Genomic DNA, 22,575 nt, shown 5'->3' with positions numbered 1-22,575 from the left:
TGATATTTACATTGCCTTGTTTCATTTTTAGTTTTCTTTTTACATTGATTTTTTTATAGCAGCTAAGAATGTAAATACTATTAGACTCTTGCTGATATTTGATATCATTTACATTATGTACAGAATTTTGGATGTCATAATTTTATAAAATAAAAATAGAGAGCTTAATAGAAAAAATAATAGAGATAGAACACACAAAAGTTGTAAGAATGTAGAATCAGTGTACCTGTCAGTCATCTGGATGCCACTGCTCTCAGATGCTAAGACTGGACTGTGTTTTAAGATTCCCCAAGTAGGAACTGTCATCATTCATGAAAAGGATGAGCCTGGAGGACACAAGCTAAGTGATAAGCCAGAAATAGGAAGACAAATAATACATAATGTGATTTCTATGTGGAAAATAAAACAATCATACTTACTGGAGCAGAGACAGAATGATGGAAGTCATGGGTTGAATAAACAGAAGATGTTGAGAATATGGAGGTTTATTATAAAAGACTGATAGTTTCTAGAGTTGAATGTATAATGTATTGCATATTTGAAATTTTGCAAAAAGGAAGATCTAAAATGTTCTTATAACAATAAAATTAAGGAAAAATTTTACCATGTAAGGGGATGAATCTGTTAATCAGTGTAATCGTGGTAAATTTTATATACTGAACATGAACTAATCGCCTCTTTAACAGTTCACCCTCTCATATGTTTTAAATCTCTCAACCACACATAATACTACTCTTTTGGCCAGCTAAAATGTTGAATGGTTTATTTGAACTGCTTTTGTTGTCTATTTTCTCTTTAGAACATAAGATCCCTGTTAGATTATCAATGCCCATGGTATTGATAGATTAGTAAATCATTTGAATGACTGCTTTATAGAAATGATTAATTGCAAGTTTTAAAGCAACTTATTTTCTGTCATAGTTTAAGTAGAATTTTGATATTTTTTGAATATATATATCACGCTTAAAATTTAGAAAATGCATGTCATTTTCCAGGAATCATGCACATGTTATTTGTGTTTGCTTACTTGTTCTGAATATTGACTCCATCATGTATGTAGTACTATTAAACTTAGTCCTTACAAGTACAAAAACCCTTCACAAAAGGTTCAGAACCCTCCTCCAAGTTCTTTATCTTGAGACAACCATGCCAGAAGCTGAATTGCAGAAGTCCAGCCTGTCTTCTTATATGACAGGTATGGTTGGTTACAAGGGGAAGCTGGCAAGGATTTCTGACCTACTTACCTAAATTGAGAAAATTACCTTCATTTATAATATGCACTTATGATACAATGCGATATGGCACTTTGGGTTCACATTTTCTATGAAGAGAACTTTTATGGGAAAACTGATAAAATGGTAAATTGTGTAGGTTGCATCAATGTTATCTCTTTAAAATTTTAAATTATATTAAATTACATTTAAATTACATTACACTACATTACATTAAATTACATTTATCTATTTACTCTATATGCATTTATCTGTTTGTGAAAAAACACATATTCATTTTCCCTGTGCTTATATATGTCTATGTTTTTAATCCATAATTCTGTTAAAGACATACTTTTAAATGCCCTTGAGATGGTTCAGTAGGCAAAGGCACCTGTTACCAAGGCTGGTGTCCTGAATTGAATTCCTGGGACTCACATGATGGAAAGAGAGAACCGACTGCCACGGGCTCTTCTCTGACATCCATGTGTGCACCATGGCACATGAGCACATGCACACACACACACACACACACACACACACACACACACACACACACACACACAAATAAATAATAAATGCATACAATAAGAAATTTAAAAGTATTTTATGTTTGATATAATTTCAGAATTACATGCATATGCAAGAATTCTTGGATACGCTTACCATGACTTCCCACAGAATCATATTTTTGTATATTTGCTTTTTGCTTCATTTTGTGTGCTTGTACATAGAATACATGCACGAACAATAAATAAATTAAAAAAGAAGTAAGATTGATATAAGTCTAACAGCTTATTGCCCTTTCACTAACTGTCTCAATAAAGTGCTCTGTGTAGCAAAAGGGAACCCAGAGTGTCACACTGCATCTGAACATGTGCACAGCATGGCAGGCATTCCTTTACATAAAGCCATTCCTGAATCTTTCTTTGTGTCTTATCAGATGGATATTTTTGTAGGCTATGGATATAAAATATGGATATATTTTGTAGAACATACTATGTATGTATATTACTATTTAGGTTTTTCTCCTCTTCTCTATGTTCAATTTTGCCTATAGTAGGAATATCTAGCAATAGAGGCTGAATTTTTCTAAGGTACCATATTAGGAGGTGCTGGCTGTTGATTGTTAGTGAGGTTAAATTTTATCATTTGCTGATGGTGGTGTTTTCCTATTCTCTTCATTTTGCTTTTTATCACTCAGAACTTTGTTCTTACCCACAAAAGACTTTTGCAGGAGCGATTGAGATCTGGCACTGCTAACTCTTTTGTTTTCTCTGATTATTGGAGTCTTTGTAAATCTCAAGTTGTTAGTCCCTACAAAATGCTTTGTAGGTTACACTATTTGTTGGTGAAGAAAAAGTTTCCTGTTCAGGGACAGTTTCTCAGACAAGGTGAACATACATAGCCATGTTTACTACAAAATTCTGAGCAATTAAAATTTTAATAGATCGCAGGCTACATATATTGAAGCATTCAGGGTTTCATTTTGCTCTTTACCTACAGTTGGTACTTGTCTCCAAATGTTTCGAGCAGATTCTTCTAGAAGGAATTAGCAGGCCACGTAGCTGGTTTGTAGTGAGCTGTCCTAAGTGCTGAAATATACGGGCAGAAATGCTAGTCAGACTTCAAAAGACTGGACTTAAGAGACATTCATTATGCCATCACATTGCTTCACCTCACTCAACACAAACCTGGACATGTCCTTAATTGATTTCAGGTGGGTAGGGTAGGAGTCTCTTAACATTAGAATTCTAATTCTGTCATTACATGAAGACTCACACGAAGAGGGGAGACATCCTGTTCTTAAACTGACCCTGAGACTTTATGGGTGCTGCCTTGGACATTACTAGGAGACACAGTCTCACAGCAAATAAGGAAAGGACCATCAGGACTCAACCCTACACAAAGAACTACAGGCAACTAAGGAATGCTGAGAGTGAGGGAAATAAACTTTCCCAGGGAAAAGCACACCAAATGGTTATCCAATAACAAATAGCCTATCCTGAAAACATACCTACAGGAAACACACAAAATGAGCAGCAGCTTATATTTAGAAATATATATGTATAGACATATCCATATATGCATATAACAACAATTAATGAAAAAAGGTCATAAATTTGAAAGAGGGAAAGGAGGGGTATATGGGAAAGTTTGGAGAGAAGAAAGAGAGCGGGGAGGAGATGTAATTATATTATAATCTCAAAAATAAAAGGTACTTAAAAAATGACCCTGGGGCAATAAAGAGACATTTTACTGTTTCACTATTAAATGTGATACTGCTTTGGGTTTTGATTTATACATTTATATCATATTAAAATTATTCCTTTCTCTTAAAAGACAATACAGTTCTAAGAGTATGATATTTTCCGTGAAACATAAGCGCGCTTTGAGGATCTAGCTTATCAACTGTAAGTGCTATTTCTCCCCTTCATGCAAACTAATTATCACCCGTGCTTTCAGTGAGACAAACTGCTGCCAGCTTGTAAGTGGGGCTATTAACGACAACAGCCATTTCAAGTCTGTGAATGTGAACACAAGGGAAATAGGATCAGAGCACTGCTGTTTGCCATTAATCCATGCTATTAATGCCAGTCTCATTGTCGTAATGCAAAGCCTCACCCAATTCAGTTGTTCATAGGCTAAATGGTGTGTGTATTTAAAACAGAGATTCAAGAAAGAAAGAAAATACATACATATAATAAATGGAAGTAAAAACCATGCAGGATTGCCTATATTTTTTTTCAGATAAAACATTTGAAAACAAAATTGTAAAGAAAGACATAGAGGGTCATTACATAATGATAAATGACCAGTCTTACAAGAGGTTATAGCACTTGAAAATACATATGCATTCAACACCAAGACACAAAATATATAAAGCAAATATTATATCTACAGTGAAAGACTCCAAGATAACAATAATAATAACTGAGGATCTGAATACCCTACTTTCATCACTGGACAGACCATATAAATAAAAAATGAACAAAGGAATACTAAAATTTAGACATAACACAGAACAAAAGACTTATCACACATTTACAGAGTATTTTTTCCCATAGCTGCAGAATAAATATTCTTATCAGCACACAGAACATATTTTTAGGATAGAAATTATGTTAGACTATGAATCAAGTCTCAAAAGATTAACAACAAAGTCAAAATCAACCCACTGCATATTTTCTGACCACAGAAAATAAATTATATAAATCGAGTACAAATGAGCTGGGGAAATTGCAAATATATAGGAAAAGTAGTCAATGTGCTAGGAAATAGTAAATGGGTGAATGAAGAAATTAATGGAGTAGCTTAAAATGTAAATATAAAAATTGAAACACAGAAGCCAGGCTTGGTGGCACATGCCTTTAATCCCTATACTTAGGAGGCAGAGCCAGGTGGATCTCTGTGAGTTTGAGACCAGCCTGGTCTACACAGTGAGTTTCAGCTCAGCCGGGGCTATGTAGAGAGACCCTGTCTCAAAAACATTGAAACACAGCATACCAAAATTACAGAATAGAGAAAAAACACTGAGGTAAGTTTATATAATAAACATCTTTGTCCCCAAACTAGACATATTTAAAATGAATAATATAGTAATACAGTTCAGAGAACTAAGAAAGCAAGAACAAACAAAACAGATAAGTGATAAATCAGTTGGTATCAGGGCATCAATCAATAAAATGGGCAATAAAAATCATAAAACCTTTATTATATGTAAAATTTAGAAAGACAAAGAAAAGACAATGATACTCAAGTAAATCAGATATGAAAAAACAGAAGCACTAATATTACCTGAGAAATAGAAACACCCTTCAAGAATTGTAATAAACATACAACAGCAGTTTGGAAAATCTGGAATAAATGAATTAATTTCTCTCCTTATTAAAAATGCTATGATTTGAGAATTGTCCTTTCAAACTTTGTAAAGAATTATGTTGGAATTTTCTTAGGGATTGCATTGAATCTGTAGATTGCTTTTGGTAGGATGGCCATTTTTACTATGTTAATCCTACCTATCCATGAGCATGGAAGATCTTTAAATCTTCTGACATCGTCTTCAATTTCTTTCTTCAAAGACTTGAAGTTTTTTCATACAAGTCTTTGACTTGCTTGGTTAGAGTTATCCTAAGGTGTTTTATATTTGAGACTATTGTGAAAGGTGTTATTTCTCTGGTTTCTTTCTCAGTCTGTCTGTAATTTGTATATAGGAGGGGTGGCTGGATTTTGTGAGTTAATTCTGTATCTAACTACTTTACTGAAAATGTTTATAAGCTGCAAGAGTCCCCTGGTGGAATTTTTAGAGTCACTTATGTATGCTATCATATTTTATGCAAGTAAAGATACTTTGACTTCTTCCCTTCTAATTTGTGTTTCTTTGATCTCCTGCAGTTGTCTTATTGCTCTAGCTAAGACTTCAAGTAGTACTACATTGAATAGGGATGGAGAGAGTGGACAGCCTTGTCTTGTTACTGATTTTAGTAGAATTCCTTTGAGTTTTTTTCCACGTAAGTTTATGTTGGCTATGGGCTTTCTGTAAACTGCCTTTATCATGTTGAGTTATGTTCCTTGGATCCCAAAACTCTCCAGTACTTTTATCATGAAGGGGTGCTGGAATTTGTCAAAGGCTTTTTTTGACATCTAATGAGATGGTCATGTGATTTTTCTCTTTTAGTTTGCTATATCATGGATTGCGTTTATTGCTTTTCATATATTGAGCCGTCCCTGTACGTCTGAGACGAAGCCTACTTGATTATGTCCAGCTCTGTGGAAGATGAGAGAAGGAATGTGGGAGTCGGAGGGATGGAGGACACCAAGAGAGAAGAAAGCCCTCTAGAGCAACTGAGCAAAGCTCATATTAACTCACAGAGACTGAAACAGCAAGCTCACGGGTCTGCTTGCTAGTGTCTATACCAGGTCCTCTGTGTATATATTATAGCTTTCATTTTAGTATTTTATGGTACTCCTGTACATGTGAACAAGTGGGTCTCTGATTCTTCTGCCTTCTCTTAGGGCTCTTTTCCTTCTGTTGGTTTGTCTTGCCCAATTTCAATGTGATAGTTTTTTGTTTTATCTTATTATATTTTATTTAGTTAAAAAACACTATTGGGATAAAAAAGAACTTGATCTCAGGATAATAAAATAATGATTGCAATTTTTAAAAAACCTAAAAAGTCTTTGAAATTGTTAAGATTTAAATACATATATGTATGTAAAATGTTATTATTAATATTATTATTATTATTATTGGGTTTTTGAGACAGGGTTTCTCTGTGTAGCTTTGGAGCCTTTCCTGGAACTTGCTCTATAGCCCAGGCTGACCTCGAACTCACAGAGATCTGCCTGGCTCTGCCTCCCACCACCAGGCCTAAAACGTTAAATATAACACAAAAAGTAACAAAGTTAAATTAAAAAGAAAAGTTTCCTAATAAATAAAATCCAAAGAATAGGTGACTTAATTGCAGGATCACAACAAACTTTTAAAGTACTAACTCTTGTTGGCTCAACACAAAACAACTGGCAAAAAGGGACGTTCTAACACTAATACTATGCTGATCCAAAACCTGTGTGTGCACAAAAAGACAAAAAAGAGAACTACAGAGGCACATGAGAGACCCACATCTGAGCAGCAGCCTGCGGCAGATGTTCCAGAGCTAGTGTGGAGACCAGATCCTACCTAGTGTGAGAACCAGAGGTGAGTATGAACAAGTAAGGACAAGTGTTGGGGAAGCCAATGTACGGCAATACTGGTAATGTATATATGTTCATTTGTCTGTTGTCATCTTTACACAATGTATGCACACATCAAATGTTACATTTAAATTTGTAGATCTCTTGCTATTAAGCTGCTTGAAAATAAATTGAAAATTGAAAATCAATGAGTAAAATGACTGCAATAAATTTTATGGCATCATTTTTCTAGATATCAGGCAATAGTGACTTTCCAGAGAAGGCTTAATACTGATTAAAAACACAACCTTCTGTAATATGAGTCAACAGAGAAGCTTTACAAGGATCTACACATGGGACTTAGGACACCCTGTGATTCACATGGCATCAGCTTTCTTAGTAAACCATATTTACTAGAAAAAGATTCAGGTTTGCATAGTATTAAAACTTTATTTTTTCAAAACATTAAATAATTTATTTATTAAATATTAATTATTAAATAATTAAACATTAATTTTTCAAAATTTAAAATTTATTTTTAAAAAGCACCAAGAGTACAGATGCTGTTTATCTTGCAAATAATACATTTGACATTACAGGGTTTAATCCATTTGTTTCATAAAATTTAAAATGCTATTGTTTAGTAATTCCATCACCTATCAGCTGTAGTTCATATTTAGGCCTCTGTGACACAGAAATATCAATATGTATCTAAATGTCTGAGGTACATGTGCTCACTATGCTGATGACAGCCAAAATAAGAGAATAGGCTGGAAGCCCTTGAACACTGTCAATTTTAGGAAGACATGAATGCTTTTCTAATAGCAACAATTGTTTAATATTGGACAGGAACTAAAGAATAAGATAAAAAGAATGAGGATCACTGTGGTTTCATCTCATGCAGATCCAAGACTTAATCAAAAGCTTTGTTTCCCTGAAAGTTAAAACACCAATTTTCAGCTCTAAGGGATGCAGAAGGCCCAGCTCTCAGCCTCTGCAGCTCATGGCTTTTTGGACTGATTGAGATTGTGCTTTGTTGTGGTGTCCTTAATTGCAGGGACCAAGGCTGCTGCTAATTCATGCTGGTTTAATCATTACTTGCCTTATGCAAATGCATCATGATGTACAACTCATAGTTCCTATACATTATATTTTGGAAGTTTTCTTCTTACATTATAGTTTTTCCAAATGATCTTGGGAGTTAGGTCTCATTGTTGGCAAGATCTGAGGCTCTTATCTCCAGGGATTACAGAAGTGAAGAAGCCTGTTCAAGGGACATTGCTCTATGAAGACTTTAATATTATTAACTTACACTCATCATCATAGGGTATCTTCACATTTATGCATGTTACCTTCAATGACACTCATAAATGTTTTATAATATAGTCTTCAGTACAGTTTAATTACTTTATAGTAGTAAATGTATACAAGTTACTAGTTTTCACCTCTTCAGTTAAATGCACTCCTGAATATTTATGCTTCTATAAATTAGATTTACATTTTTTTGTCATCTACCTGATCCAATTTGGTTTTTTTTGTTAAGAAATTTTTTATTCATTTTACATAGAAACCACAGATCCCTCTTTTATCCCTTCTTCTACTCCCCTCAAGCTTTCCTCCCCCAATCCACCTCCCCCATCTCCTCCTCTGAAAAGGTAAGGCCACCCATGGGGAGACAGCAAAGCTAGCCTAGTACATTCAACTGAGGCAGGTCCAAGCCCCTCCCCCCTGCATCAAGGGTGAGCAAGGTATCCCACCATAGGTAATGGGCTCCAAAAAGCCAGCTCATGGACCAGGGATAGATCCTGATCCCACTACCAGGAACCCCTTAAAAAGACCAAGCTACACAGCTGTCTTGCTTATGCAAATGGCCTAGTCCAGTCCCATGTAGGCTCCACAGATGTTGGCCTAAAGTTTATGAGTTCCCACTAGCTTGGTTTAGTTGTCTCTGTAGGTTTCCCCATTATGATCTTTATGCTCCTTGCTCATAGAATCCCTATTCTCACTCTTCGACTGGACTCCTGGCCTGGTGCTTGACTGTCGATCTCGGCATTTGCTTCCATCAGTTACTGGAGAAAGGCTCTATGATGACAGTTTGGGTATTCACTGATCTGATTACTGGGGTAAGCCAGTTCATGCACCCTCTCCCAGGCTAAGCTGGAGTCATCCTTGTGGATTCCTGGGAACTTCCCTAGCACCTGGTTTCTCCCTATCCCCATGAAGTCTCCCTCTATCAAGGAATCTCTTTCATTGTTCTCCCACCCCGTCCCTGCTCCATCTTGACCATCCTGTTCCCTTATGTTCTCATCCCCTATCCCTTATGCTCTATTGTCCCCCCTCACTCCCAGTTTACTACAGAGATCTCATCTATTTCTCCTTCCCAGGGCGATCCATGTGTCCCTCTTAGGGTCCTCTTTGTTAGCTAGCCTCTCGAGCTGTGGGCTGTAGTCTGGTTATCCTTTGCTTTATATCTAGTATCCACTTATGAGTGAGTACATATCATATTTATCTTTCTGAGTCTTTACCTCATTCAGGATGATATTTTCTAGTTCTATGCATTTACCTGCAAATTTCATGATGTCATTGTTATTTACTGCTGAGTAGTATTCAATTGTGTATATGTATCACATTTTTTTTTATCCATTCTTCAGTTGAGGGGCTTCTTGGTTGTTTCCAGGCACTGGCTATTATGAATATTGCAGCTATGAACAAAGCGGAGCAATTGTCCTTGTGGTATGATTGAACATTCCTTTAGTATATGCCCAAGAGTGGTATCATTGGGTCTTGAGGTAGACTGATTCCCAATATTCTGAGAATTCACCATACTGACTTCCAAAGTGGCTGTACAAGTTTGCACTCCCACCAGTAGTAGAGGAGTGCCCCCTTGCTCCACATCCTCTCCTACATAAGCTGTCCTCAGTGTTTTTGATCTTAGTCATTCTGACAGGTGTAACATGGGATCTCTGAGTCAATTTGATTTTCATTTCCCTGATGAGTAAGGATGTTGAGCAATTCCTTAAATGTCTTGTGGTCATTTGAGATTCTTCTGTTGAGAATTCTCTGTTAAGCTCTGTAGCCCATTTCTTAATTGGATTGTTTGGTATTTTGATGTCTAGTTTCTTGAGTTCTTTATTTTTTTAGATCAGCCCTCTGTCAGATGTGGGACTAGTGAAGATCTTTTCCCATTCTGTAGGCTGTCATTTTTGTCTTATGACCATGTCCTTTGCCTTACAGAAGCTTCTCAGTTTCAAGAGGTCCTATTTATTAATTGTTGCTCTCAGTGTCTGTGCTACTGGTGTTATATTTAGGAAGTGGTCTCCTGTGCCAATGTGTTCAAGACTACTTCCTACTTTCTCTTCTATCAGGTTCAATGTAACTGGATTTATGTTGAGGTCTTTGATCCACTTGGACTCGAGTTTTGTGCATGGCAATAGATCTGGATCTATATGCAATCTTCTACATGTTGACATCCAGTTTTTCCAGCACCATTTGTTGAAGATGCTTTCTTTTTTCCATTGTACAGTTTTGGCTTCTTTGTCAAAAATCAGGTGTTCATAGGTATGGGGTTTAATGTCAGGGTCTTCAATTCAATTCCACTGGTCCACATGGTTGGTTTTTATGTCAATACCAAGCTGTTTTTTATTGCTATGGCTCTATAATAGAGCTTGAGGTCAGGAAGCTTCATATCTCCAGAAGTTGCTTTGTTGTACAGGATTGTTTTAGCTATCCTGGGTTTTTTGTTTTTCCATAAGAAGTTAAGTATTGATCTTTTGAGGTCTGTGAGGAATTATGTTGAGATTTTAATGGGGATGGCATTGAATCTGTAGATTGCTTTTGGTAAGATTGCCATTTTTACTATGTTAATCCTACCTATCCATGAGCATGGGAGATCTTTCCATTTTCTGATATCTTCTTCAATTTCTTTCTTCAGAGACTTAAAGTTCTTGTCATACAGGTCCTTCACTTGCTTATTTAGAGTTACCCCAAGGTATTTTATATTATTTGTTGCTATTGTAAAGGGTGATATCTCCCTGATTTCTTTCTTGTCCTGTTTATTATTTGTATATAAGAGAGATACTGATTTTTTGAGTTACTCTTGTGTCCTGCCACATTACTGAAGGTGTTTATCAGCTGTAGGAGTTCTGTGATAGAATTTTGGACATTTATGTACACTATCATATCATCTGCCAATAGCAAAAGTTTGACTTCTTTTTTTTCCATTTTGTATTCCCTTGATCTCCTTTTGTTGTCTTATTGCTCAAGCTAGAACTTCAAGTATTATATTGAATACATATGGGGAGAGTGGGCAGCCTTGTCTTATTCTTTATTTTAGTGGAACTGCTTTGAATTTCTCTCCATTTAATTTGATATTGGCTGTAGGCTTGCTGTAAATTGCCTTTATTATGTTTAGGTATGTTCCTTGTATTCCCGATCTCTCCAAGACCTTTATCATGAAGGGATGTTGAGTTTTGCCAAAGGCTTTTTCAACATCTAATGAGATAATGATGGATCTCACATCAAGGATCTACACATGGGACTTTCACTCAGTGATTCACATGGCATCAGCTTTCTTAGTAATCCACATTTATCTAGAAGACTCAGGTTTGCATAGTATGAAGATTTTAATACTATTAACTTATAATTCATCAACATGGGGTATCTTCTCATTTATGCATGTTACCTTCAATGACACTCATAAATGTTTTATAGTATAACCTCCGGTACAGTTTATTGACTTTGTAGTAATGAATGTACACATATTACTAGTTTTCACCTCTTCAATTAAATGCACTCCTGAATATTTAATTTCTTATGCTTCTATAAATAGGATTTAAATGTTTTGACATCTACCTGATCCAGTTTGTGATGCCCATAAACTCATATATTTCATTAATTCTTCAAGAATACATAGAATGCATTTTAACCATATTCATCTATACCTCTCTTTCTGACTCAAATGAGACTTCCCCCTTTGTACTTCCACTCATCTCCACTTCATGTTCTCTGTCTCTCTGCACTAGGTTGGGCATGTACTATCATTATTGGTGCATTTGTAATTTAGTCAGTCTGTCAGTCCAGGACATAGATCTTTTTTACCAGTCTCAGCACTCTGGATCCTAGTGGAAGGCTCACACACATCTGGCAGTCACAGAATAATTTCTTGTGTACCAGCATCTGACTGGCTACTGTAAACTAGTCCTGGTCTGAGAAAATAGAACGAATGTCATCACCATTTGATGGACAACAACCATATATTTCCAAAATATTAGAATCCCATGTTCAGGGAAAAACTTACTCTCAAAATATGTACCTTATATAGATATTCATCCTGTAATCTTATATCATTAATTTCCTAATAAAATGATTCATTGTGTGTAAACTTCAGTTTCAAGTCAAAGGATTGGTTTAGTTTGTTCTGCAACTGGATTATAAATTATAAGATATGGAAACAATGCCACTCTTACAGACATAAGATGAGAAGTGTCTCTTTTTTCCTGTACAACTGATATTTAATAACTAATAAAATCCACAAAGAATTTATGTGAAGACAATAGTTTAAGGTAAAAAATAGAATTAAACATGTCTTTTCAGTTATATGTAATAAGCAACATCTCAATAATTCTGAAGGTTATTTTTAATATTAGCAAATACTCTAGATATTTTTTAGAACATCGATTTTTTCTAGTTACTTTATATTTATTGACTAAAAAGCAATCATTTGTGAATGAAAAAATGATTCAGCATTTAGGAATGCTTCCTCCACTCATAGAAGGTGAGGGTTGGCTACCTGTAACTCATGATGAGTGGCTCAAAACACCCTCTAATTCTAATTCCAGGGACATCCAAGGCCTTTCTGTCTTTCATGGGCTTCTTCATTCACCTGGTGCATACATAATACATACACATATTCATTAAATAAATAAAAAAATTAGATAGATAGATAAATAAGTAAATAAATATAAAAAAGAAAGAGGTATTTGGTTTTGGTGATGAAAGTATAAGAAAAGAGAAAAGATATGCATTACTGCTCCAGTTTAGCCTTTTGCTTAAGTAACTATCTCCAAGTAATATCCAACTCTGCATTATAGTTGACATTCCCATCTATAGATAAAAAAGTTGGAATTATTATTATATCAAATGTATTACCTATGTATGTAATGTCCAAAGACCCTGTTTAATTGTTATCTGAGTTTACATTTTTTTTCCTCCAGAGCTTTCTTATTGCATTTTTTACCTCAGCATTCCTGAGGGTGTAGATTAAAGGATTCAATAGAGGAGCCACCATGGTATAAAACACAGCGACTGCTTTATCTATTGGCAGAGTAGTCACTGGGCGTAGATACACAAATATGCAAGGAATAAAGGACAAAACCACTACTGTGATGTGAGACACACAGGTGGAGAGGGCTTTGTGCTTGCCTTCCAAGCTATAGTTCTTTAGAGAGCGCAAGATGATCACATAGGATCCCATCAAGAGGAGGAAGTTAAACAGGCAGATGAACCCACTGTTGGCAGCAACAAAGAGACCAAGGGTATGTGTGTCCATACAGACAAGTTCCAACAATGGGTACAAGTCACACATAAAATGGTCTATGATGTTGGGGCCACAGAAGGGCAGCCAGACTGTAAAGAGGATCTGAACAGTTGCATGGATAAACCCTCCAGTCCAGGCCACTCCCACCAGGAGAATGCATAGCTTGTGGCTCATGATGGTCATATAGTGCAGAGGTTTGCAGATGGCCACATAGCGGTCATAGGCCATCACTGTCAAGAGGATGATCTCAGTAGCACCAAAAATGTGTTCTGCATAGACTTGTGCCATGCATCCATTAAAGGAGATGACTTTCTTCTCTTGAAGGGAGTCCACAATCAGCTTCGGAGCTGAAGAGGAAGTGTAAATCATATCTATCAAGGAAAGGTGGCTCAGGAAGAAGTACATGGGGGAGCTCAGAGTCTGGCTGGTGATGATGGTGACCACAATGAGCAGGTTGCCTGAAACTGTTACCAGGTACAGAACCAAAAATGTCACGAACACTGCTTTCTGCATTTGGGGGTTCTGTGTAAGACCTATCAAGATGAACTCAGTCACATTCCTTTTATTCTCCATCTGTGTAGTGTAGTTTATTTGTTCTTGAACCAGAAAGGACTATTTTTACCTTTAGGAAAAAAAAGAATCATAAAATAATTTAAATATTCCAAAAATTCTGTGTATTCATCATTCTATTGTTTCAAAGATGAGGCACTGATTTTCTAAGTTTTGTAGAAATGGAAATCTCAAATCTTTTCTTATTTGACTTTTCTAGTCTTTTTTTCCCCCTTAAATCTCATTAATATTCTTATAAGACAGGACGTCAAGAAGAAAGGAATCACATTTCCCTGGGTCAAAGGAGCAACAGCAAATTTTTTTTCCTCTAGAATACTGGAACATTATAATCATTAGACGTAATAATTTTAGAAGTTAGAAAGACCTAAAACAAGGTGAACTGGAACCATAGCATAGTTCTTTTGTTCTGGTCATAGTTACATAAATATGTCAGAGGCAAAAGTTAGTGATAATGACTATGGAATGAACATTTGAAGACTTTGTGTTTTGAGTGCTTATTTAAAGAATAAATAAAATTAAAATGGAGTGTTTAAGCATATTTATATGAGTTCCCTTTTCTTTTTTTATTTGGTTATTTCTTTTTTTATAGTATTTTTATTTTATAATTAACTTAATTTCACATATCAGCCACGGATTCCCCAGTCCTCCCTCCTCCCACCCCCCAGCCCTCCCCCTCCATCCTCACCCCATTCCCACCTCCTCCAAGGCAAGGTCTCCCCTGGGGAGTCAACCAAGCCTGGCAGACTCAGCCAAGGCAGGTCCAGTCGCCTCCCTCCCTACACCAAGGCTGAGCAAAGTGTCTCAGTATAGGCCCCAGGCTCCAAAAAGTCAGTCCATGTGAGTTTCCTTTTCTTTACATCCTTTCTAGAATAAGTGGTACTCGAGGACATTATGTTAATGAAACAAGCCCAAAAGTATCACACGTTCTCTCTCATATATGAGTAATAAAATCAGTCAGTATAAATGTAGAACAGTGATTCCTAAAACATGAGAATGAAAGTTATCATGCCCCCAAACACTGTTAAGTATGGAGATAGTACTGATGTGTGCTCCACAGTGTAATTGATGAGGAAAGGGAAATAATGACACTGATTTGATCACTACATACCATGTGCAAACACTGAAATAGCACATTGTGTCCTACACTGTAAGAATGGAGATAATAAATGAATTTACATATTTAGGATATTTAGCTCAACATCTGAGCTTATTGGTAAGTTTTTCCTCTTTAAATTTTAATTATTTCCTAAATTCCTTCAGATTCCATTACTGATTTTAGGATTAGAAAATAAGTATAATTTCTATGTTTTTCTTGGGGACTTGTAAATGAATACATGAACATTTAAGTTGAGTAATGTATGAGAAGTGAACAGATGAAATTGTATCATGACAACATAGGAAACATCTTAATATGATTCAAGTAATGTAATATGCTTATAAAATTATAATTACCAATTAACAAATTGCCTTGAAGATTAGAACAGAGAAATTGCCATGAATATTTCATTGACACAATGGCCTTATAGCTCTAAGCCCTGGATTACTCCCTCCCTTCTAAATAGCAGGAAGTATCAGAGAATCCTTCCAGGAACAAGAACCCCTGAGAATAAAATCGAGTGCATTTTTAATTGCCATATCTTCTCTAGAGGAGTTAATTCTTAAGAGAACCAACAATGGACTAATATGTTTTCTTAAATCCGAGAATACACATGTCATAATCATATTTCATGATGAAAGTTACATATAAAACCCAAAGCATAACTCATTTGTCATTACTTCAGTTAATAGCTCTATTTTCTGCAAATTTTCAAGTAATCTGAATATTTTTTAATTCTTTTTCAAGTATTCAGATTCCTCCTTTGCCCTCACACCATGCAGACACAAAGACAAGGTGAACAATTTAGCCATATGTCAAAACTGATGTCTTTGGTGCTCTATGGCTGGTTAAAGGAATAAATGAATTTTGTTCCCTGCCCTGGTCCAAAGACTAATAGCATACCCTGTGGTGTTTGCAGAGGAGCAAGAAGGGACCGATCTTCCACAAAAAAAAAAAAGACTGCAATGGAGAGGCGAGGACATACATGGACAATCTCATCTCACACTGAGAAAACCTGGTCACTTATTTCAACTCCCGTGCTCAGATATTGGGGCATGAACCCTTTGCTGTATTCTGCTTTTCCACATTTGTGGCAGCATGCTGAGGCTTGCATGTCCTGCACAAGTTTCCTGTGGGACATCCTTACACTGAGCACTGGCCACATAGTTGGCACCGTACTAAGTGATTTGTGGTGTAGTATTTCACCTATTCCTTTCAACAGTGTCAAAAGGTTTAGACACCTTTAAATTGAGATTTTAAAGAAAAAAAGATTGCGGTTGGAAGATAAAGAACTTACCTAAGGTCCCAGTGATAAAATCTGAAGGAGCCTGTATCCAAATCCAGGATGTCTGTCTCGAGCTCTTTAGCATTTACTCAGTGCCTGTATCTCTCTTGTAGATCAGTTTACTTTTAGGGTCAGCATTGCCAAAACTCAGAGAAGTGAGATAGTACCTTAAAGCCACCAGCTGTGGTCACAGGGAACCTCCAAAGTCCTCCGCTAAGCTGCAAAAGAAAGTCAGATGGTAATGAGTTCAGGCTTCCAGTCTGCAAGCCTCCAGAACTGCTCTACATTAGAAATCCCTGGGTACCTTCTGAACTTATGCATACTTTAAAGTTGAGGAGCCAAGGGCCAGGCAGGTGAATTTCAAGGAACCAGAGGTTATCAGTCAGTGACAGAGGACAAGAACAGCCTAGGTCCGCTGAACTCTAATATTGATATTTTCTGCCTCTATGTCTCACCTTTCACAGGATGATACAATATAAATATATACAAGGAAACAAGAGATCTAAAGGAAAGAGATTAACTTCCACTTCATATTTATCAATAGCTATCTTGATTCTTTAAAAATGCTGTATCTCAGTTTAAAAATCACAAATCCTGCTGCATACCTAGGACTTTATCCACTGTAGCCTGGTTAGTTTGACATAGAAGAATGTTCTATAAGATCAAAATTAAAGATGTCCTTGATCCTGAACCTTAGTACAAATTTTCATTCATGGGTGAAAGTATAAACTTCTCTCTCATAGACAGAATTTTTAATGCATTAACCTTTGGCTATTAGCTTCAGAGTTGAAAGGGTTCTTTTGAAAAGAGTTCAAAAACAGTTCATCCTCACATTCTGACCTGTCTCCATGGCCCTGAAGGCCATACATCTGTCATAGCTCTATTTTCCATGAGCATTTAAAATTCTCAGTTGTGTCCTATGTCTGCTTCTACTGATAAACGGTAAGGTTTCCCTTTCAGCCATCCTGAAAGTTGCTAAATTATTATTTTTTGACTCTCATGGGAGGTCTGCCCCTTTCTGAATGGAGATGGAGGAGGAGTGGATGGGGTGGAGGTGGGGTAGAAGGGAGGAGAGGAGGGAGGGGAAACTGTGGTTGGTATGTAAAACAAATGAAAAAATTTAATAAAAAACAAAGTAGAAAAATGCCACTAAAAAGAATATGTATGACTTTGTATAAACTAATTAATTACACAGACCTCCATGTACGGATCACACATCATATATAGGAAGAAATGTTCTGTGACCCACTCTGCTACTTCATTCTCTTTGTACTTTATGTACAAAACCTAGATTCCATAAATTGTATTCTCACATGTATTCTTATTTATAATTAGAGGATCAAATATTTGTGCATGATCTCCTGAAACATCTGAAAGTGTTCAAATGTAACGATTCAATTATTTTAATTGCAAATTCCTTCCTGGGAGAAAATGAAAATATGATAAACTATCTTAAAAATCAGAATTTTGGGTAACCTACCTTGGCTGCTGCTGCAGTTGAGAGTGGCCAGTGTGTTTAGAAACACCGAGAAATTATTACATACAGCTTCTTAGACAGCATTTCAGGTAATGTGTGCATTCCAAATTCATAATGATTAAATGATACTTCAGGAAGAACAGACTGTCAAGTGATACAAACCTTTTCAAATGGATGTAACAAGTACTTTCAAAGCTCTGATGTGTTTGCAATTCTTATAAAAATGAAAAGAAAAGAAAAAGAAAGAACAAAAGGAAAATGTTATGTTAAATTTGAAAGTGAAAGTCCTGGGGAAATATAGAGAATCTTTTGATTTTCTGTTACAATAAAAATAACAGAACAAGAGACACAAATATTTCTAACCCCTAATTTGGTCAATGAAATAAAAACAAAGAACTTCTTCTAGAATCATTGTGTGTGGAAAGGCTACTAAGGATGTTATTAATGGATGAATTTGTCTTACCTTTGCCCTCACAGGAATTAATTATTTATGATTTTTGGAGATTTTATTTTAAGAACAGATATTTTGATGTATTTATTTATAAACAATTCACTGATTAGTTCTTTTCCCTGAAGTTGAAACTAATTTATCAACAGTCTATATCTCTGGCCCTGGATAGAATGTGATGAAGTGTGTATCTCATAATCCCCTGAGGACCATGAACTAGGATGTGAAGGACTCTCATTACTGTGTGAATAACAACCTGAGGTTTTGTTCAGGCTTGTCCCTGGGGAAGTTTGCTCAGTCTGAGGTCATGTAGAAGACAGAGATGTTTAATCTTTGAACTGTACTAGAATGTATCAGGACTTATTCTGTCTATAGGAATGCATTTTGGAAACCGACACACTTTCAATCGATGTGCTTTCTTTCTAGAGCTAGATGCTAAACAAAAGGTAAAATCCTAGCGTCAACTTTCCTAGTGTAGAAACCAAAAGTCTTTCCTTTGACACCATGTTTAGGAGTTTATTGATCTAAGCGGCTTTTCAATGGTAGAAGCCGTTCTTACACACACACACACACACACACACACACACACACACACAGACACAAACACACACGCACACACATACACACAAACAGACACACACACACACACACACACACACACACACACACACACACACACGACTCCAAATTTCTTCACACATAATATCCTCAGGATTGTGAAGATTTATATGGTCAAAATTCCCTGATACCCTGAAAATACATAACTTTGTAGTTACTCAGCATCCTCAAGGACAGGGTATTGTTGAAATCATCTATCATAAAAATGTAAATAGATGTTGTTATCACATATATGGCTGTAGACAGAGAACCAGATTAATAGCAAAACAAGAACTATCATGTCTTTATTGTAGCTACTTGTCATTGTGTCCTTTATTCTATAAATAGGGTGTATTGCATTGACCAATTTTCATATATTAAAACAACCTTCACTGCTGGGACAAATTCTTAGTCATGTTACACAATAACTTTTATAAACTACTGAATCTTTTACTGAGTTTTTTGGTCTATTTCCCTAGGTTGTTACAGTTTATTTTTCTTTTAGTATCTTTGTTTGTTTTGTTATCAGAATACTATGCTAAGCTCCAGAATATTGTTCTCTTCATATAGTTTTGAAAAGTTAATGAAGGATTAGGATTTCCTTAATCATTTCCATAGCTTCTGCATTATATTCAATCTGATTTATATCACTTTTCTATGCCAGCACTTACTCTACAGACAAGACAGAACCTGCTATTTCCTGTTCACTTCTATGGCAGGAGAATAGTAGATCTTGTTATACTTGTGGCTGATTATTCAGAGTTAAATAGACAAGTATATTTTTGAGGGAAATTGACCTTTCCCTATTGTTTATATTCTTGAACTTATTTAATAATCATAATCCTTGTGTGCCTCTTTGTAAAGTCCTCTTTATCTATTTCTGGGGACACCAAAGCCTTCAAATTTTGCTCTCTACTAACCCAAGACTTTAGCAATGGACAGGCTGATATCAGTATTTATAAATTCAGAGCCTTGATAAGGGTGGATTTTTAGAACAGTCTGTGTCCTGAGTCTCTTTTGTTTAGCCTCTTTTGGGCTTGGTCTGTTCAATGATCATTCAGGGGTGTGTACTGCTCAACTCTCCTCCTGTGTGTTTGTCTTTTTCTGTGGTAAGAGTGTTGCAGTGGTGATATATCAGCCATTTTCCTTTGTTAAAATATCCTTGACTGGTGGGTGTTCCTGGGATATAGGATATTCATAAAATGCACTTTCCAGACAATATTTTAAAAGGATATTTAATTTCATCAATTCTATATGGTTGCTGCACTCAAAACACACCATTAATTCACATTTACTCCTTCATTTGATGAAAATGTAAAGAGCTTAAATTTTTAACATGATATGCATAGCAGACATGTTTAAAGAATTGAATTCTCATTCAGTTCCCACAATTCTCAGTGCCCAGCAGCAGAAACTACAACCTAGGGTGCTGACCCAGGGTAAATCCCACATGCATTGATGGGTTTCACTACTCACAATGGCAGAAGATATGAACTCAAGAAAGAAGCCTACGTAATCCTAGAGTAAATCCCACAGGCATAGGGAATCCCAGTTCAAACCCTGTAGACCCAGGCAGGAGACCTGAGTTGACTCAAGCCAGTACCTGATGTTCAGAAAAAGGCTAGGGATAAAGCCTTTGCCCCTAAAAAGCGATTTCAGAAAGGAAAATACTATCTCACCGATACTATGACTAAGTTTTATCCTTAATATTGTAAATACTTCCAACTGAAAGGAGATATGAATTTTAAAAACATCAAAAATCAAACAAAACAAAACAAAACCCAAACCCCTCAATAACCTTAGGCCCAGGGGCATAACCCATACCCCCATACCCTTACCCATTGCAACTCCAGTTGCAAGACAAAAACAAGCAAGACTCCTGCAGGCAGACCCGACTAGCACCCTGCCCCAATCTGACCCTGTAATCTACAAGCCCCACTCTATCCCCCAAACATACCCATCCCCCAAGAAAACAGCTGCTCCCTCTGCCAGCTCTGATTGGACCAAGAGCTCCCAATTGGACCAAGAACTTCTGACTGGACCAAGAGCTCCCTGAGCCACAAACACTGCCAGTGCTGATTGGACCAATAGTGGCTCCCTGAAACACAGATACCATTTGCACCAATTGGAGGAAGAGATGGGTAGATACCAGTGCAAAAATACATTCAACAACATTAAGAGCAATGTGGCACCACCAGAACCTAGTGGTTCTACTACAGCATCCCAATGTAAAAGAAGCAGATGACTTTATGAAGATGATAGAGGTCTTTAAAGAGGAAATGAAAAATTCCCTTAAAGAAATCGAGGAAAAGACAAAAAGTTGGAAGAAATCAATAAATCCCTTAAAGAAAGTTAAGAAAACCAAGAAAAAGCAATCAAATGGGTGAAGGAAACAGTTGAATAGTTGAAAACTGAAATAGAGGCAATAGAGAAGACACAAACTGAGGGAATGCGAGAAATGGAAAATCTGAATAAACCATCAGGAACTACAGATGCAAGCATAACCAACAGAATGCAAAGGATGGAAGAGAGAATTTCTGGCATAGAGGATACAAGAGAGAAAATAGATTTGTCAGTCAAAGAAAACATTAAAGCCAACAAAGTCATAACACAAAACGTCCAGGAAATCTGGGACACCATGAAAAGACCAAAACTAAGAATAATAGGGATAGAGGAAGGAGAAGAATACCAGCTTAAAGGCATACAAAATATATTCAACAAAATAATAGAAGAAAACTTTCTCATCCTAAGGAAGGAAATGCCTATGAAGATACAAGAAGCTTATACAACACTAAATAGACCTGACCCCCTTCCTCCACAAAAAATCCCCTTGCCACATAATAATCAAACCACTGAACATACGGAATAAAGAAAGAATATTAAGAGATGCAAAAGAAAAAGGCCAAGTACCATATAAAGGCAGACTCATCAGAATAATACCTGACTTTTCAATGGAGACTTTGAAAGCCAGAAAGTCCTGGAAAGACATTATGCAGACACAAAGAGACCTCGGATGCCAGCACAGAATATTATACCCAGCACAACTGTCAATAACCATAGACAGAGTAAACAAGATATGACAAATTCATGACAAAATCAGATTTAAACAATACCTATTTATAAACCCAGCCCTACAGATAGCACTAGAAGAAAAAATTCCAACCTAAGGAAGTTAGATGCACTCACAAAAACACAGGCAATAGATAATCCCACACCAACAAATCCCAAAGAAGGGAAATACACACACAATACCACCAAAAATTACAGGAATTAACAATTACTGGTCATTAATATCCTGTAATATCAATGGACTCATTTCACCTATAAAAAGACACAGGTTAACAGAATGGATATGAAAACAGGATCCATCCTTCTGCTGTATGCAAGAAACATGCCTCAACTCAGAGACTGATACTACCTCAGAGTAAAGGGCTGGGAAAAGAATTTCCAGTCAAATGGACTTAAGAAGCAAGCTGGTGTAGCTATTCTAATATCTAACAAAATAGACTTCAAACTAAAATTAATCAAAAGAGATCAAGAAGGACACTACATATTCATCTCAGGAAAAGTCCATCAAGATGAAGTCTCAATTCCGAACATTTATGCTCCAATACAAGGGTACTCACATATGTAAAAGAGACATTACTAAAGCTTAAATTGCACATCAAACCCCACACACTAAT

The 22,575-nt window shown here is 36.2% G+C and overlaps 1 protein-coding gene across 1 annotated transcript; it reads right to left on the bottom strand.

The window, feature by feature from the left end:
• Positions 1–13,059: 13,059 nt before the first annotated feature.
• Positions 13,060–14,004, bottom strand: LOC128101364 (olfactory receptor 4C12-like). The gene has a single exon (XM_052724430.1). It carries the CDS (start codon positions 13,990–13,992, stop codon positions 13,060–13,062), a length of 933 nt encoding a protein of 310 aa, XP_052580390.1. The 5' UTR covers positions 13,993–14,004.
• Between the last annotated feature and the right edge of the window lie 8,571 nt (positions 14,005–22,575).

This window comes from Peromyscus californicus, unplaced genomic scaffold, assembly GCF_007827085.1.
Source record: "Peromyscus californicus insignis strain IS unplaced genomic scaffold, ASM782708v3 Scaffold_7__1_contigs__length_154581171, whole genome shotgun sequence".
Lineage (NCBI taxonomy): Eukaryota > Metazoa > Chordata > Mammalia > Rodentia > Cricetidae > Peromyscus > Peromyscus californicus.
The sequence above is the reverse complement of the archived record's forward strand: the minus strand, read 5'-3'. Positions and strand labels throughout refer to the sequence as shown.

Bases quoted from the DNA above. Each gene is read 5' to 3' on its own strand.
- LOC128101364 (XM_052724430.1), bottom strand. From the start codon at position 13,992: ATGGAGAATAAAAGGAATGTGACTGAGTTCATCTTGATAGGTCTTACA.